Source organism: Chelonoidis abingdonii, chromosome 2 (genome assembly GCF_003597395.2).
Source record: "Chelonoidis abingdonii isolate Lonesome George chromosome 2, CheloAbing_2.0, whole genome shotgun sequence".
Classification (NCBI taxonomy): domain Eukaryota; kingdom Metazoa; phylum Chordata; order Testudines; family Testudinidae; genus Chelonoidis; species Chelonoidis abingdonii.
The window spans coordinates 3,795,596-3,813,359 of record NC_133770.1 but is presented as its reverse complement, the minus strand read 5'-3'; the positions used below and the strand labels follow the sequence as shown (position 1 = coordinate 3,813,359).

Here is a 17,764-nt window from a genome sequence, read left to right as displayed (position 1 = left end):
AACTACAGGCCTTATGCAAGGTTGAAACGTTTAGTTGTATGGCAGTAGCACCTAGGAGTTGCAGGCACGAAGCAGGACTCCATTGTACGAGATGGGGTACAAACAAAGTCAAAGGAGTTCCTGTCCCAAAGAGCTTCCACTGTAAGTGAGCACATTTTTTCTCTTCCATTTAGCAGCTTGCCATTGACTGACCCAGTAAACTCCATTGACCAGCTCCAGCACTCACAAGATGGGAAGAAAGGAGAGGTGATGACAAGAAAGAGGCTGCTAGGAAGAGGATTTTAGCTGCAGGAGAGTCCATCCATCTTGGGACAACGCTCATGCTGCAGATGACCTCCTGTGTTACATCAGAGTGACAAAATGTCTGCTACAACATGTTAAAACACAGCAAACAGGATACATCAGGTAGTACCATTTATTGGTCCATAAAAGTTAACACACAAGCTTTCACGCCAAAGACGTTAAAATTATTCAAGTGCAGGCAGTGTATACAAAAGCAGAGACTTTACATAAAAGGTTGTATGGATGCGTTCACAGTGATTTAAATTAACACAATGGCATTGACTACATCTCAAAGGATGATTACACTGCAGGCTACTGAGAGGTATTCTCTGCATCCTCATCTATTTTCAAGAGCAGACTGAGAATAGCAGTAAACAGGAATGGATATACTGTACTTGATCATGTGAGGTGAGGTTAGAAAAAAGGGGAAAAACTGTTGCCATACTGACTACTGGTGGAACATAGCGCCTGTAACTGCAGAGTTATTCCTGTTTACTCAAACTACCAATAACAGGCCAAAATGCTGAGAGGACTGAACAGTGCTCAGCTCTGAAGCCTCAGGTCAATATTCTCCTCCATCTAGCATATACTATAATCTTTACAAAGATGTTCTTGACCTGAATGCACTGCAGTAGCTTCGTGTTAAGTCCACAGGGGCATGCACTGCTCTGATGCTAACACTATCAGCAGCCAGCTGCAATTCATGTAAATGAAAAAAAATACTGAGTTTTCAATGTCTCCCCCTCACAAATTTTTGTTCTGATTCAGAGATTGAAGACCTGGCTCCTAAGCATGGTGGAAGATATTTATCTTACTTTTGCAGAGATTTTTTCCCCCAGGAGTTTGGCTCTTTACAGGATAACTAGGAAGCCTAAAAACAGCAGCAAAGCAAAAATCAGAACATCTCCTCCCCAAACAAGCCCCAACTACTATACTAAATTTCACAATTGCAGGGTCTTCTTGGTCCTTGTGCTGAGTTTTCTATATTTTAGCACACTGACAGCCTGCCACAAAGCCCACTGAAGCCAATGGAAAAAACTCATTGCTTCAAGGGAAACTGGATCAAGGCCTTGGTGCATATACAGTCAAATTTAGGCCCCAATCCTGCAACTTCCTGCATGTGGGCACTTGTGTCCACACAGAGCCTCTTTGTCTTCAGCAGGGTGTGATGCAGGTGAGCAGTCTGTTCAGTCTCAAGAAGTTAAGTGATCAGAGCCTTAATTTGGCGCTAACACTTTGCACATGTGACTAAGCCATGTAATAAAGACCTATACAGAAGCACAGACCCACAGTATCCTCTGTCCATCAATGTTTAAACCATGGAGAACAAAGTGCCTCAGAAGAATTACATTCCCTACCAGCCAAAGAAAAATGTTCTTCCTGGAATCTGTGTACAAACAATGCCATTTACAGGCTGTAGGGACACTAATATTCTAGTATGGAAAGGTGTTCATTAATGGAGTGATCACAGTACTACAACGTTATTTCAGTGGCATAGCTGGGGGAGAAAAATAAATCTTTAAAACAAAAGTTCTGATAATTTTTTATGTAGTTCTCCCGTTTCCCATATGTACAGAAATCCCACTTTTGTTTCCAGTCACTAGACTTTTAAATATTGAGGAATTGCAAAAATCTTGTCTTTTTTGAGAGAAAGAAAACCCAACACTTAATAAATTCACGAAGTAATAAATGCTTGGTTTATAAACAGTGGTCTTACACTTAATATTGGCAGTGTTATGCATGCAAACAACACTTGACTATCTTATAAAAACTACATGAACTCTGCTGCATATTTTTTTTTAAATCAGTGAATTCTCAGAAGTGATCACTCAAGTTTTCCAAGACATGGTTCATGTTGATGAGGCTCTTTTGGAAAGCATTTAATCTGTAAAACACTGCAGGATCCTAACGGTATTGGTTTTTAAAACAAGTGATTATTATTATTTTTAAAAAAAGTTCTCACCTGGGTCACATTTAACCTCTTGTTCCTGTTTTCCCTAAAATAAAGTCCAAGAACTAAAGAAAAGCACTGACTGCTCAAATTAATGATTCAAAAAATTTTTATACAGTGTGTATGTTTGTGTGTATAACAGACTGACGTACACAGCAAGGTAAGCTTTAACCGGGAAGATCTTCAAACAGGAGTTAGACCAACACTAAGGTAAAAATAATCTCAATAATGAGTTTGACAGACATAAAGCCAAGGTTCATGCCTTCTCTTCCCCTTTGTACAGTTCACATGAGCACACTGAGCATCCTTTCTTCTCAAGGGCTCATGGGTTTAGAAGCTCATGAGTGTGCTCCTCTAAGAGAGGGAAGTTTGAACGTCTGCTTTTCCTTACCTTTATAATGTGATAACATCCTCTTCCAATTTGCAGGAGCTGATGTACTTTTATTACGCAACTGACTACTTAAAATCATGCTACCATGTATTTTCTATTTTAACATCAAGGAGCCCAGTTTCTATTTCCTGCAAAAGGCCCTGAGAAATTTCCGGCTGCCCCTGCTCTGCACTATGAATTCTCAGGTGATCTTTGAGCGACTGTTTATACCTAAAGCTTTTGCCACACTCAGCGCACTGGTAGGGCCGCTCCCCAGTGTGGATCCGCTGATGTTTCAGAAGATGATGCTTCCGAATGAAGCTTTTCCCGCATACCGTACATTGGTAGGGTCTCTCTCCCGTGTGCAGTCGCTGGTGGTTCAGAAGATGCTCCTTCCGCATGAAGCCTTTCCCACAGTCTGTGCATTTATAGGGTCGCTCCCCCGTGTGAATCATCTGGTGCCTGATGAGCCCTGAGTGACAATTGAAGTTTAAGCCGCATTCAGTGCATTCATAAGGCCTTTCCTTGGCGTGGTTTCTCTGGTGAATTATAAGGCTTATCTTCAGACTGAAGCTCTTCCCACACTCGGCACAGGTGTGTGGCCTCTCGCCTGTATGGATTCGATAGTGGTTTGTTAATTTGGATTGCTCGGTGAAGCCCTTCCCGCACTCTGTGCACATGTAGGGCCGCTCTCCCGTGTGGACTCTATAGTGGTAGGTGAGCCTGGACTGGTGGATGAAGCTCTTCCCGCACTGTGAACACACATAAAGCCTCTCACCTGTGTGGAGCCGGAAGTGGTTGTTCAGGTTGGATTGCTGGGCAAACTTTTTTCCGCACTCAGAGCAGGAATAGGGTTTCTCGGCTGTGTGGGTTCTCTGATGTGATATGAAGATATCTTTCCGGCTGAAGCACCTCCCACATTCACTGCACAAATATGGTCTTTCTCCCAGTTGGCTTCCCTGTTGGGCAGCGATGTTTGGAAACTGACCAAACTCTGTTTCACCTTGAGTGGATTCCCCCAGATTGTTCGCTGTAGGGGTTGTGTTTGAGATGAGCTGCATGTTTGAGTTGGGCTGATTTTCACAGCTGGCTACCTGGAAAATGCACGCTTCTGATCTTCCTGATAAGGTCACAGGCAGTTCCTGGGTCACAGGACCTCTCTCCTCAGGACGCTCTTCATGTTTGACCAAGATCCTATCATCTGCTGGGGGGCCGGGGGGAGAATGGGGGGAGAGATAATCCTTATATTACTTATGCATCACTTTGGAATAAAGAAACCCCTCAAAATTGGAGATTTCTAATTCATAATGGAATCCCATGAAGTCAGATTTCTCTTCTGCACATGCTACAAATGTGCTAGGAATGATCTGTTGAGACAGTGCCAGGTAAGAAAGATTTTACTCTCAGTCTGTAGGTACTAGGACAGGGAAGGGCAAACTACAGCCTGTCAAGGCTTTCACTTCGGCTCGCGGGATTCCCAGCCCATGGTGCAGCAGGGCTAAAGCAGGCTCCCTGCCTGCCCTGGCCCCACGCTGCTCCCAGAAGCAGTTGGCATCATGTCCCTGTGGTCCCTGGAGGGGGGCGGGGGTGGTGTTAGAGGGCTCCATGCACTGCCCTTGCCTGCAGGCACCGCCCCTCACAGCCCCCATTGGCCAGGAACAGGGAACTACAGCCAATGGGAGCTTCGGGGATGGTACTCACAGACAGGGCAGCATGTGGTAGAGCCACTAACCCCCACCCCGACCCCAGGAACCCCTGCCGGACATGCTGGCCACTTCTGGGAGTAGCGTGGGGTGCCTGCCTTAGCCCCACTGCATGCCACTGCCACCCCAGAGGTGCTGGAGGTAAGCAGTGCCGGGCCAGAGCCCGCACCCCTCCTCCACCCCAACCCCCTGCCCTTAAACCCATCTTGAGCACCCTGCCACACACCTCCTGCACCCCAACCCCCTCCACAGTCCACACCCCCTCCTACATCCCTGAGCCCCCTCCCACACTCCGCACCCCCTGCTGCACCCCAATCCCCTGGCCTGAGCCCCCTCCTACACCCTGCACACCCTCCTGCACCACAACCTGCACACTGCACCCCCTCCCACACCCCAACCCCCTGCCCCAGCCCTACATTCATGGCCCTGCATACAATTTCCCCACCCAGATGTAGCCTTTGGGCCAAAAAGTTTGCCCACTCCTGTTTAGGTAGTTATCTATATCCAGCTATTTACAGAGAGTTCTCCATTGGGCTAGCTTCTCACCCCAAACTGGCCTCTAGACTAACTAGTCAAAAGTGGAGCTCTAAGAATCATTCTTGTCATGTCCCATCATTTTCCACCAAAATAACAATGCAGCTGGCCCTAAACCTTATCTACTGCATGATCATACAACTAGTGCGGGACAGAAGCTGAGTGAAAATCTTCCACTTTCTTCCTAGTGCATTACACCAAGAAGAAATTTTGAGCTGAGTTCTTTTGTGATGAGTTTCACTTCTATGAAAAGTCTAAATCCAAAGCTTTGGAACTAAGGAGCTAGAATACATGAATCTAGATCTGCATTCAGCACACCAAGATAAAAGGGGACAGTCACTCTGATTTCCTAGTGCTTTTCAAAATACAAGATCATTCCCTATAATGTTTCCAAAGAGAAATTGTGGACTTCTACCCAGAAATCAGAGTCACATAAGAGCCTTGTGCTGTATGGAACCAGCTTTCTACGTACACGTGATTAGTGTTTTAAGCCCCAATCCTGCAAGATGTTCTGCACAGATGGAGAACTGTGCAGAGTTCAGGGCAGGATCAGGACTTATCTGTTTACAGAAAGTTTTATATATAGGAATAAAAACCTCTTATGGAGCGGAGTGAAGCTTTCACTGTTATGGAGAGAGGAAAAACAATATTCCCAACTGTAGAAGAATTAATAGGCTTACAAGAGATTTACAAGTGCTGTCAAAAAATCGTGTAAGTATTAATATTCATTTTATCTAGCCAAGTGGTATTAGCTGGTATTCACTGTGTGGAGCATGGATGAATACTGAATGGGCAACTACTGGTTCGTTTAGCAATAAAACACCTTTAAAATTTAAATAAAATAAAAACTGAATGTTACAGGCCCCTCGATCCCAACACTGGAGGAAGTCAGTCATACTGCAGTCTGTTGCCTTCTGGTTCTCTACACCAGACTCTGCCTTTTGGGCCATTCTTGCTGACAAAGAAACTGAAGACCAAGTTCAGTTCTGTGGAGATCAGTCATAAGAGATGGGCCCTCTTTCCAGGAGGAGAGGAAAAATGATTCATATCCCCAGTCTCTATGTTTGGGCAACTAGGGTTCCTAGCCCACACAGCTGCTGAAAACTTTCCCAAGTGGATTCTCCATCTGCACCTCTCAGGAAGTCTAACAGCTGCCCCTTCACCTCTGACTCATTAGCAAAGCCCTGCGTCTGTCTTTCCATTGGAGCTGCATCCACAGAGAATGTCCTCCCTCCAGGATGGCACTATAAACCCCAAACGCACAGAGAGATGGCACTGCCTGGGCCTCCCAACAAATCCAGAGGACTAGTCGCCTCAGGAAAGTAACTCTCAGGCAATTTACTCACTGTTCCTCAGTTATTTCACTCTTGTACTCACTGGTGCAGGTACTTCTATGCGTTTCTCGTTCCTTAGCATTCTCTTGAGCCCGTATGCTCTGCTCCTCTTCTTGTTTAATCCATGACATAATGTCCGTGGTAGAAATTGGAGATTCTGTTCAGAGAAAAAGGGTGACATCACAGCTTAGCTATAATCCACTGAACATGTTATTCAGTATTTGAGAGCTGATCTGAAACCAACACAATGGATCAAGTATCCAGTTGGAGCAAACTGGCACAACTCCACTGACTTCAAAGGAGAGTTGCATTAGCATAAAGCACTGGTGAATTTGACTGTTTCTTTGCTGGAAGAGATGCACATTCTGAGGGGGTGTACACGTTAAAATGGAAATTAAAAAATATGAGGTGAATAAGTCAGATGATCCGAATTCTCTGAAGAGCCAGAACAAGGAGAGACTGGTGCAAGAGCAGGATAATCAGAACCTGCTCACAGAAATTTAAGCTGTGACTACATGAGCAGGATTCTTGACATTAAATGCATTCAGGGTTGCAAGTAGATTTTTTGTATTACCTGTGCTGGGACCGGTAGAGATAGAAGTTCCTGGGGCAGGTGGAAAGTCATGAATGACATCTGCAAAGATAAGAAAACTGTAAATTAAAAAAAAACTTATCAAGCTCATGTGGTTTTTCCTCATATATTTCTATTCTTTGGTGGAATTCCCTGCTTTTAACTGCACTCACTTTTCCATTTCAGTCTGTTACTCACCTGTGGTAGACTCTGTAGGGATCTCTTGCACTTCCAAGTTCTGCGTCTCCCCAACACAGAGCTCCTCCCCTTGTTCAATCCGTGATAAAATATCAGGCTTGGAAATGGCATGATCTGTTCAGGGGAAAGAGGGATTGAGGATATAGTAAGTCCTGATTTTAGTTTTAAAGGGGTTCTCCTGGTTTTAAGCCAACCTCCTTGCCTCTCTGGAAGAGACAGGTAATCTGCACAGATGTAAGCAATGGTGAACGAAGATCATGCAGAAGAACAAATGTCTGCTGGAAAATGGGAGCTCCATGCAGGATGGGGGGGTTCCCTCACACAGACCCAAAACACAGACTGATGGGCTTTCCTGTGCTGCTGGAGAATAGAGGCAACCTGTGGGATGGGGTAGGCAACCTTTCAGAAGTGGTGTGCTAAGTTGACAGTAATTTAAGGTTTCGTGTGTTGGTAATACATTTTAACGTTTTGAGACGGTCTCTCTCTATAAATCTATATTATATAAATAAGCTATTATTGTATTTAAAATAAATAAGGTTTTTAAAATATTTAAGAAACTTCTTTTAAAATAAAATTAAAGTGCAGATCTTGTCAGTTTAGTGTGATCCTTGCCCTCCCTTTTCCTTGCTGAGTTTTCCAGTGTGGGCTAAGGCAGGGGGTGACTGAAGAGCACTGGGTCGAGGCCAGGAGCAGAGCCCTGGGCTAACTGCAGGTACCCCAGGCTGGCAATGGGCTGAGCGGGGCCGGTAGCCAGAACCCCAGATCAGCAGCAGGATGAGCCGCTCAGCCCACCGCCGGCTCCGCTCAGTCCGCTGCTGGTCTGAGGTTCCAGCAGGGGTGAAAGTAACTTACATTTCCTACAGGAACTGTCATATTGCAACCCCCCTCGGGGGGAGGAGCTCAGGGGCTGGGAATGTGAGGGTGCAGGGGAGAGCTGTCAGGGCAGGGGGTTGGGATGTGGATGATGCAGGAGTTAGAACTGGGAGCATAGGGGATGCAGGAGTCAGGGCTGGGTGGCATGAGGGGTTCAGGGGGTTGGAGTGTGTAGGGGGGAAGTCCTGGGGGGGCAGGGCTTGGGGCTGGCCTGGGACAGTCCCGGTTGCAGACAGGTTACCTGGATGGGTCCCTGTCCTAGGCTGTTCCTGTTCCTGCCAGGGGAGCTGTGGGCCAGCTGTGTGGGGGCACTGCATCTGCAGGCAAATGGGGAGCAGCGGCAGAAGACCCCCTGGCCTGCCGCTCCCTTCCCCCCGAGGGACCATGCACGCCGCAGGGCCGGCACACGCCTGTAGTGCCTTGGTATCCAGCCACAGTGGCGAGAGAGGGGCAGCAGGACAGGCTGGGACACGGACACCTCCACCGCACCTCCCGCCAGCCCCTTTCACTTGCCTGACTGCCTGCTGCTTAGTCCAGTGCACAGGGCTGCCAGCGCCAGCCTGCAGGAGACCTCTGGCAGCCAGCAGGATCCCAGCTGAGAGCGCACCACGCGCCGTGCCTCCAGCCGCAGCGGAGCGCCCCAGCATCGGCCGGCTCCGAGCGTGCATGCTCCGCCTCACTCTCTCTTCTAGGTTTCAATTGCTGGCCCTTTGCCAGCCAGGGTCCCGGCAGCTGGGACCTCGGCTGGCAAGAGGCCAGCAGCCAGAATCTCAGAGCAGCGGTGGGCTGAGTGGGGCCAGAGGCCGGAAGCCCAGAGTGGTACCAGGCTGAGCGGCTCAGCCCGCTGCCGGTCTGGAGTTCTGGCCGCCAGCTCCTGCCAGCTGGGGTTGCAGCCGCTGGCCCCACTCAGCCCGCTGCCAGCCCAGGGTTCCATCCATCCAGGCCAGCAGCGGGCTGAATGGGACCGGCAGCCGGGACCCTGGGCTGGCAGCGGGCTGAGCAAGGCCGGGGCCCCACTCAGCCCGCTGCCAGTCTGGGGTTCCGGCTGCTGGCTCCTGCCAGCTGGGGTCTCAGCCACCGGCTCCGCTCAGCCCGCTGCCAGCCCAGGGTTCCATCCATCCAGGCCAGCAGCGGGCTGAGTGGGACCAGCAGCCGGGACCCTGGGCTGGCAATGGGCTGAGCAAGGCCGGGGCCCCACTCAGCCCGCTGCCAGTCTGGGGTTCCGGCTGCTAGCTCCTGCCAGGCGGGGTCTCAGCTACTGGCTCCGCTCAGCCCGCTCCCGGCCTGGGGTTCCCTTCACCCAGGCCGGCAGTGGGCTGAGCAGGGCCAGCGGCCAAGATCTCAGCATGCCATTAAAAATCGGCTTGCGTGCCACCACTGGCACACATGCTGTAGTTGCCGACCCCTGCTACAGGACATCAAGGAAGTGGCAGGTCTCTAAACGTGTTGGGCACTTCTCCAAAGCTCATCATCGTCTCTTGAGAGAAACGCTGCTGCCATTCATGAGCAGCTGTCAATCTGCACAGCAAGATATGCAGACATGTCCAGAACACCATGAGGTTGGCGGTATCAAAGGTATCCGAGAGATCTAAAAGAATCAGTCTAGTTACTTGGATCTTCATTCCTTGCCAGGAAGAGATCACCGACTAAGGAGCCAGTCTAAAACAAAGTTGCCTGTGTTCAGACTTCCTTGGCTCCTCCAGATACTGCCCGAGTTGCCTTGCTATAATCCTCATCATAGAATGGGGGATTCAAGACAGGTCAATAATCAGAAAGACAGTCTGTACTAAGGGATGGTTTCCAGAGAAAGGACCTAGTAATCACATCCTCACATCTTGCTGGCACTCTCAGGTTTGCATAAATTAACAGCACCTCAATCCTCACCAATATCAGGTGGCTCAGGGTTCTGTGTGAACCTTTTGTAAAGTCCTTATTTTTGAAATGTGTGTTTCTAGTATAACTTGGGCAGAAGCCTTGAGACAGCCATTAATGCAGAAGATCTTGCAACACCTTCACACAACAAATAGGTCAGGTTTCTGGACATGGCCTGAGCTTACATAAACACAATTAACTCGGTACCAGAAAACTCAGAAGGTGGAGGGATCAGGAATCCCGTTTACATTTTGAAATCTCTCTAAAGTGGGAAGATTTGTGGGGCTGGTCTATCACACAGGGTCTGAGATAGGTGCTGATCCACCAGAAATTAGAGGAAGTCGAGAACAGCCATGAAATAGAAGAAATTCATCAAGTCAGATTGCAAAGCCCCCAATAAGTGTAAACTGCTCTTTACCTAGTGAGATCAAAGACTCATAGTTGCCCTTCATCACATTCTTGTAAAGCTCTTTCTGCCACTCTTCCAAATTCTCCCACTTCTCCCGGGGAATTTGGATTGAGACATCATCAAACGCCATTGGGACCTGAAATCACAAGTGTCACACACTCAGTACCTTCTGCTGCTATCACCTCCTGACACCATCTATCCTTTCACCTTGTATAACAGAGAAATGGGTTGGAAACTGCAGAAATTTAGCTTTGGGATGACTGCCCAATGGTCAGTATGTAAGCAGGTGGGTCTCCATCCCATGTCCAGGCAACAGGTGTCCACACCAGAATAACCACCATGAAAACTGGCACCAAATGATGGCCTTGCTAGAAGTCTCTGCGTTGAGACTGGAATGGGCTTGGAGAGTGAACTACTTGCTCACCCTTAGAGGTGGTCTCTCCAGATCAGATACAGTATGAGCGACAATGGCACTGTGAGTTGGGAGGAAGAGGGAGTGGATTAGTCATGTTTATATGGAAAACATTTTAAATAATAGTCCCACAGAAACTTTAAAGTTGATTTGCCATATTAAAAAAATTAGACAAAGCATTTTAGAAGTCAGCAGCGTATAGTTATAGCCTTTGATTTCAAGAGGATTTGTATAGATTAAGTGACAGTTTAAGGCAGAGGTGGGCAAACTACAGCCCAGAGGCCACATTTGGCCCACGGGACTGTCCTGTCAGTCCCTGAGCTCCCAACTGGGCAGTGCAGTGGTGTGGCTGGCTCTGGCATGGTAAAGGGGCGGGGGGCCTCAGGGGGAAGTCAGGGGACAGTTGGATAGGGCAAAAGTGTGGGAGGGGGCACAGTCAGGGGAGATTGGATAGGCGTAGGAGTCCCAGGGGACCTGTCAGGGGATAGGGGTGTGGATAGGGGTTGGGGGAAATCAGGGAGTGGGGGGTCCCAGGGTGGTGGTGGTGGTGGTGAAGGGATAAGGAGCAGGGGGGAGTTAGATGGGTCGGGAAGTGGGAGGGGTCGGAGGCCAGGCTGTTTGGGGAGGCACAGCCTTCCCTACCTGGCCCTCCATACATTTTTGAAACCCCGATGTAGCCCTCAGACCAAGAAAAAAGTTTGCCCACACCTGGTTTAAGGTATTATTTAAAAATGCCTTTCACTTCTGCTTGTTAACCAGCTCCCTAGTGCTGACATCGCTGCATGTCAAAAATCTACTTTGTTTTATCCAATACTGAAGAACATTGCATGCACTATAGCAGTGGTTCTCAAACTTTTGTACTGGTGACCCCTTTCACATAGCAAGCAAGTGCAACCCCCCTTATACATTAAAACACTTGTTTATATATTTAACATACAAATGCTGGATGAAAAACGGGTTTTGGGGTGGATGCAGACAGCTTGCGACCCCCCATGTAATAACCTTGCGATCCCCCTGAGGGGTCCCAACCCCCAGTTTGAGAACCCTTGCGCTGTACAAACATTTGTCTTTTGAGTATTTATACCACACACCACCCCGGAATCCAAGCTCCTCTCAGTAAAATTACTTCACTGTGCATCTATTCTGATCTCCCAGAAACCCGTTACTCATAACTATGCTATTTAACTTGGGTCACTCGGGTTCTGGAGTGCTGGAGAGGCTATGGACCAAGAGGTGACTAACTCCACATGGCAATTTTTCCCTATTTTTAATAATATGTTCTAGAATCAAGTATTATTCCACTGTTCGCAGATTCTGAACTGCAACAAGGTACAGCTCAAAACACCAGGCTTAGTAGGAGTTTGTGGAAAGATAACCGGTAAAAGCTGTAGGCTGGAAGCCACTCCAAACATAGTATGGGACTTTGGGCCAGATCCTGCTTTCACTTGCAGAAGAATCTGAAGTAGTCAGTGAAGTCATTCCAGTTTGACATGAGATTCTGCGGCCTCCGTTGTGCAGCAGGTCAGACTAGATGATCATAATGGTCCCTTCTGACCTTAAAGTCTATGAGACAATAGAAACCGGCCCTGTAGAAAGTGACATGCCTCTAAAGAAAGCAACATGACCATTACCTTTTATAAACAATGTAGAAAGCTATAAATTATAATAAAAGTAAAATAAGAACGGCCCTACTGGGTCAGACCAAAGGTCCATCTAGCCCGGTGTCCTGCCTGCTGACAGTGCCAGGTGCCCCAGAGGGAGTGAACAGAACAGGTAATGATCAAGTGATCCGTATAAAAACAGACTGACTAGATTTTCTCCCCATTGAAATATTTATTTTAAAACAGATGAATGTCTGGCCATGGATCATTATGACTAATAGCACATTGTATTCATTGTCATCCATCCTTTGCTTGGTTAATGTACCTATTTCAGCAAAATATATTTTTTAAACTTAAATAGAAATTGTTTAGATGGTCCCGACCCAGAAAGTCAGATCTATAGCTTGCATTTCTTAAAGTTTGGGAGACTTCCATTTGGAGATTCTGGTTTAGTTCTCTCGTTTTAAAAATAACAAAATTCAATTAAATTAAAAACCTTACAGTTTTAAGCCATGCACTTATCCTGGAAAGCAGCATTACTCAGCTGGTCGAAGATACTTTGAAAAAGGCATCTAAAATTTGCAAGCATCCAACATCCCACCCAAAAAGCTTTGTTAAAAGGTTACATTTGCAAGTGTAGCCTATGAAATGAAAGAGCTTCGAAGTAAATAGCTCTCAGAGCAGCTAGGCAGCACCATCTGCTACCAGAGCAATAGAAAGCTCTCATAGCAGTAGGGACAGCATGCCTTTAATGGCCAGCAGGTGGTCACAAGCCACACATGGAGGCCACATAGGAGCAACTGGTGAGATGAGGAAGGCGAAGGGGGCAGAGCCCTCCCCTTTCTGCACACAGGGTGGTGGGCTAAATAAAATGAGCTGGCAGGCTTCATGTGCCCCCCGCCCGGGCTGCCAGTTGCCCATCCCTTATTATGGTCCAGTGGTCAAGGCCTCGTGTGAGTATGCATTGGTTAATCTGGGCCTGGCAACTCACCAGTAGTTTTCAAATAGGCTGTTAAAATGGAGTTTTTGTTTGTGCAAATCCACCCCGAATGCTAATTATTGGGGGCGGGGGCATGTCGCATTAACAGAGATGAACCCAATGCGGGTCATGGCATGATAAAGTCTGGGATAAACACTGCACTAGATAGTGCCCAACTTTTATTGTGTCAGGCAAGGGTCCAGGGTCCCATGGGAAAAAATAAAATGTAATCATGCATACCTAGGGACAGCACCGTAATGCATACGGACCAAGCAGAAGAGTTAAGTTTAGGGGAGCAACGGATTTTGGCATTTCCAAAATTAAGTGTTTCACTTTGGAAGCATAATATTATTTTAACATGGGGATTTTTATATGAAATTTATTGTTTTTTGTTGTTTTTTTAAAATAGATTTCTTCCTTTTTTTGATATTGAACGGTTTTCTGGACTGCAGCAGAATGCTCATTCTGCAGGATACACTGGAGTAGGGCAATGCAAAATGGGTATACATTTTGTAATTGCTTTCACACATCTTGTGGTTCAAGTACTTGCTTAATAAGTAACACAGCTAGCAGCCAATCAGACCGCTCCCTCCAGCCACACTATTTTACAGTGGCGATTTATAGGGATATAAAAACTTCTCTGATACAGCACACATTAGTTTTACACTAAAGTATTAGATGGGTTACTGTTACCTTTGGGTCCTCTCCTTTACTAGCGGGGGGAATTCTTAGGATCCAGAAGTTCCTGTTCTTCAGCAGGTTCTCCATGTTCTCCAGTTTTCTCTGCAGCAGCCCGTACTCCTGGATCAGAGTTCCCAGCACAGCCCACTTACTTTCCAATTGGTTACCAAACTCTACCACTGTTTTCTCGCAGTCCACAAATTTCTTCTCAGCTGCCCCTGATCTCCGCTCCAAATTCAGCAATCGCATAGCATGAGCCTCCACTTTCCTCTCCACAGCTTGAACAGCAGCTACCACAGTCCACAAGGAAATAGCTGCAGTCTGCAGCTGGGTTTCTTTCATAAAACTTACATCTGGGATGAGGGGAGCTTGTACCTCTGTATCCCATTCTGATGCCTGTTTCCAAGGACAAAAATTAAAGAGAGCTAGGTTCACATTGCCCTCTAGCAAAGAGAAACAAACAAAAGCAGAACACGTGCTACACGCTGCTCAAACCTTCTTGCGATGAGATCTTTGTTTTTAATACGGTCAAATTTAGAGTTTTGCAAAACAATCCCAACAAAACCCCAATGCGATCTAATGGACTGGAAGTTAGGAGACCTGTGTTCTATTCCCACCTCTGCCACTGATCTGCGCTATAATACGTGATGTGCAATTTCACCTTTCTGTTCTTGCTTCTTGTCTACATGGGAAGCTATTTGGAGCAACGACAGTCTTCTGCTATGGGTTTGTGAAGGCTGAGCACATTGAAGTGCTGATCTTGGTTGGGGCCTTTGGTCATTATTGTAATAACCTCCCCCCCCTCCCCCACCAACCCATCTGTGCTAGGATTATTACAAAGTGGAAACTCAGATGATGTGCACCATTAAGGTTCATAAGCCTTGCTAACACACCTGGGTCAGTTTGCAACAGAGCCAAGAAAACTCTGGTTGCTACTGAGATTTGATTTGAGGCTTTGGGTCTGTCTGAACCTCAAAACAAGATTTGGGATGGAATTTCATATAGGATAATGTGAGCACTCTGCAATTCTAGTCTGGACAGAATAGTTAAAAGGTCTGTTAACATTTTCACTAGAAGTAATGTTTAGAGGTTTATAATACATTGGTCTGGGACTTGACCCCCAGCTTACATCAACAGAGCTGCTACTGATTTTCTAAATTCATTACAGCAATTCTGCTATTTTCTGTATTTACAATATTCTGGCCTGACCAATTCTTGTCTGCCAAGCTGCAACACACACTTCATTCAACCCTCTCCTTAAGACTCACTTCTTTCATACGCCCACAAAAAGCAACTCAACCATAGTAATACATTTTATGAAAAAATAAAAAAAACTTAACTGAACCACCAGAATATGTGTATATCCAATACCCAAATCCTGCAGGCTGCTCTGTGTGGGAGAACCCTGTGCAATGCCCCACCGAAATCAACAGGACTGCGGGTGAAAGCAGAAGGCCATCACCAAGGACCAGTGTGCAGGATCAGGGCCTGACTGGCTGACCGATAATCATACTGCTGTGAGATTATTTCTTCTTCAGAGCCCCATATCCATTCCCTTCTCCTCGTTACACTCACTAGTCAAGTCTAAACATTAGGTTCCAAGCCTACACCTGAACCCACTCTTGCACCCCAGGGAGCTGCACAGTCTTCACCAGGACTCGGGGGGGGGGGGGGCAGCAGTCCCTTGGATTGTAAAGCTCTGACCGGGGCCTGCGATTTACTGCTGCCCAGGGGAGCCCAGAGCACAGCCCGGGACACTCGCTGACCGCCCAGGGCAACAGGACCGAGCGCGGAGCCCAGAGGAAGCTCCGGGGCTGCTCAGGAACAGTCTCCCGAGAGCCTCTGTGTTCCCGCGTGAAAGGCAAGTCCCGGGCGGTATCTGGCACAACGCGGCTTAGGGTATTTGCGCCCAGCACGGGGGGGGGGGTCGGTCCCTGCACCAAAGCCCCGATCGCTGCTCCCAGCCGGAGCCACCTTCCTCCCCGGGACCTCGGGGCTCAGCCCCCGCCCGGCCGGGCAGCCCCGCGCTCCCCGCGGCCCGGTCCGAGGCCCAGCCCGGCGGGAGAGAAGCTCCGGGGCCCGAGGCTCCCCCTGCTCCGGGCCCTACCTGCAGCGGCCCGCTCGGCCATTGAGCCCCCCCCAGTCGGGCGGGCGGGGCTTCTTCCAGCGTGTGCCCGGCGGCCGACTCGCTCCCGCTCCGGGGCTGGCAGGGTCCGACACCCGCCTCACTTAGGCGGGCGCGCTGGCGCGCGGCCATGCGGGCAGGCATAGTGCATGCCGGGAGCCAGCGCCCCGACTGAGAACAGCGCCGCCTGCAGGGGGCAGGCCGCCAAGCGCACGTCTGTCCCCGCTCCATCCGAGGCGGCTTAGGGGTCTGCGTTCTGCCCCCACCCGACTGGGCCACACTTCCGGCGGCTCCTGGCGCGTTCCCGGCATCTGCCCACGTTTAGGGGCTTCGTGCCTGAGCGCCTGCTCTGCTGCCGCACCGCTCCCTCGCCAGCGCCACCCCCGACCGGCCCACCCAGCACCGGCTGCGCTGCTGGGGCGGCACTGCTGGGCGGGACTAGCCGCGCTGAAGTATCAGCAGCCTGCCCCGCCCGGCGGAGGAGCGGTCCCAAGGGTCTCACACACGGCCCGACCCCGCGGCGGGGATCGCCCGGCTCGGGACAGTCCCGCGTGCTGCGCGCAACAGCCCCCGGGACTGGCCCGGAAGGCTCAGCCGTGCCACCGGCTGACGCAGCCGCCAAGGGCGGGGCCTGGGCGTGGGCGGGGCCTGGAGGGTGGAAGCGACGGTGCTTGCGCGTGGTTTGTCGTGCGGAGACGCTCGGTAGCCAGGCGCGGCTCGCTCTGCCAGCCGGCAGCGGGATCTGCCAGCCCGGAGCAGGGTAGCGGAGGTTCGCCGGGCCGGGTGCCGCTGGAGAAGCCCGCCCCCCGACTGGGGGGCCTGCGACGGGCCGCTGCCAGGTAGGGCCCGGAGCAGGGTGAGACCTGGGGCCCCGGAGCTTCTCCGAGCGGGGGCTGGGCCCCGGGAGCCGGGCCGCGGGGAGCGCGGGGCTGCCCGGCTGGGCGGGGGCGGAGCCCGAACTGATCCGGTTTGTGTTGCTCAGCTTGGCTGCACTTGCGAGTTAGTGCTCAGTAAAGCAGCCGCGGGGCCCGAGCTCACTCCCCATCCACCCTGGCAAGGCATGTAGAGCGCTCTGACTCTGGCCACAGCGCTGCTGGTTCTCCACCTTGGCCAGAGGGCTAAGCTTTGCTGTGCCTTGGCTACAAGATGCTGGCTGTCAGTGTGGAGGAGGTGTTGCATTACTGTGCTCTGATCAGCCTCTGGAAATGCCCCATAATCCCCTCAGGTCAAGTGGCCACTCTTGTCTTTGTTGTGAACGCCTGTAGGAATGCGGAAATGCCCTTTCAAAGCTCCAGCTGGCATGCAAGGCACTAGTGTGGAATGCTGGGGGGAGGTCCACTGGTGTCTGAACTTACAAGCCAGCATGATAGCATGTTCTCAGCGCCCCCCCCCGCAAACCTGCTCTCGCTCCCTGCACATACACACAACACGCTCCCTGTCACACTCCACCCCATCCCCCCATTTGAAAAGCATGTTGCAGTCACTTGCATGCTGGAATAGCTGCCCATCATGCACAGCTGCAAATGTGGCCACGCCAGTGCGCCGTCAGCTGTCAGTGGGGACACACTGCAGTGCTCTCCCTACAGTGCTCTCCGAAGGCTGGTTTAACTCACAGCACTCTATATCTGCAAGTGTAGCCATGCCCTCAGACTCTGGGGCCATCTCCAGCTTGTGCGGGGCCATTTGCTGATGGTCCGGGGAGCAGGGACCAGGGCTTTGCTGCTCCCCAAGCTGCAGGGACTGACACCCCCCCCCACCCCGCCGCTGCACTCTCATAGGCTCCTGATGTGGAGCATATTTTAACAACACCATGGCCTCATGAACCCACCCACCCCTGTGCCACCCAAACAATCCCACTAGTGAGTGTGC

The 17,764-nt window shown here is 49.7% G+C and overlaps 2 protein-coding genes across 3 annotated transcripts in view; both read right to left on the bottom strand.

The window, feature by feature from the left end:
• LOC116828393 (uncharacterized) overlaps nucleotides 1-17,764 on the bottom strand; it is a 666,188-nt gene that overhangs the window by 16,675 nt on the left and 631,749 nt on the right. The window lies entirely within an intron of this gene.
• Nucleotides 402-15,963, bottom strand: LOC116828423 (zinc finger protein 398-like). Of its 2 annotated transcripts, none has more exons than XM_075062084.1 (7): nucleotides 15,878-15,963; nucleotides 13,783-14,166; nucleotides 10,107-10,233; nucleotides 6,944-7,057; nucleotides 6,749-6,808; nucleotides 6,218-6,331; nucleotides 402-3,807 (listed from the first exon to the last, which is right to left on the bottom strand). In XM_075062084.1, exons 2-7 carry the CDS (start codon nucleotides 14,110-14,112, stop codon nucleotides 2,705-2,707), a joined length of 1,848 nt encoding a protein of 615 aa, XP_074918185.1. In that variant the 5' UTR covers nucleotides 14,113-14,166; nucleotides 15,878-15,963; the 3' UTR covers nucleotides 402-2,704. The 2 variants fall into 2 exon arrangements, with proteins under 2 accessions (XP_074918185.1, XP_074918186.1); XM_075062085.1 differs by having other exon boundaries at nucleotides 402-3,804; nucleotides 15,878-15,893.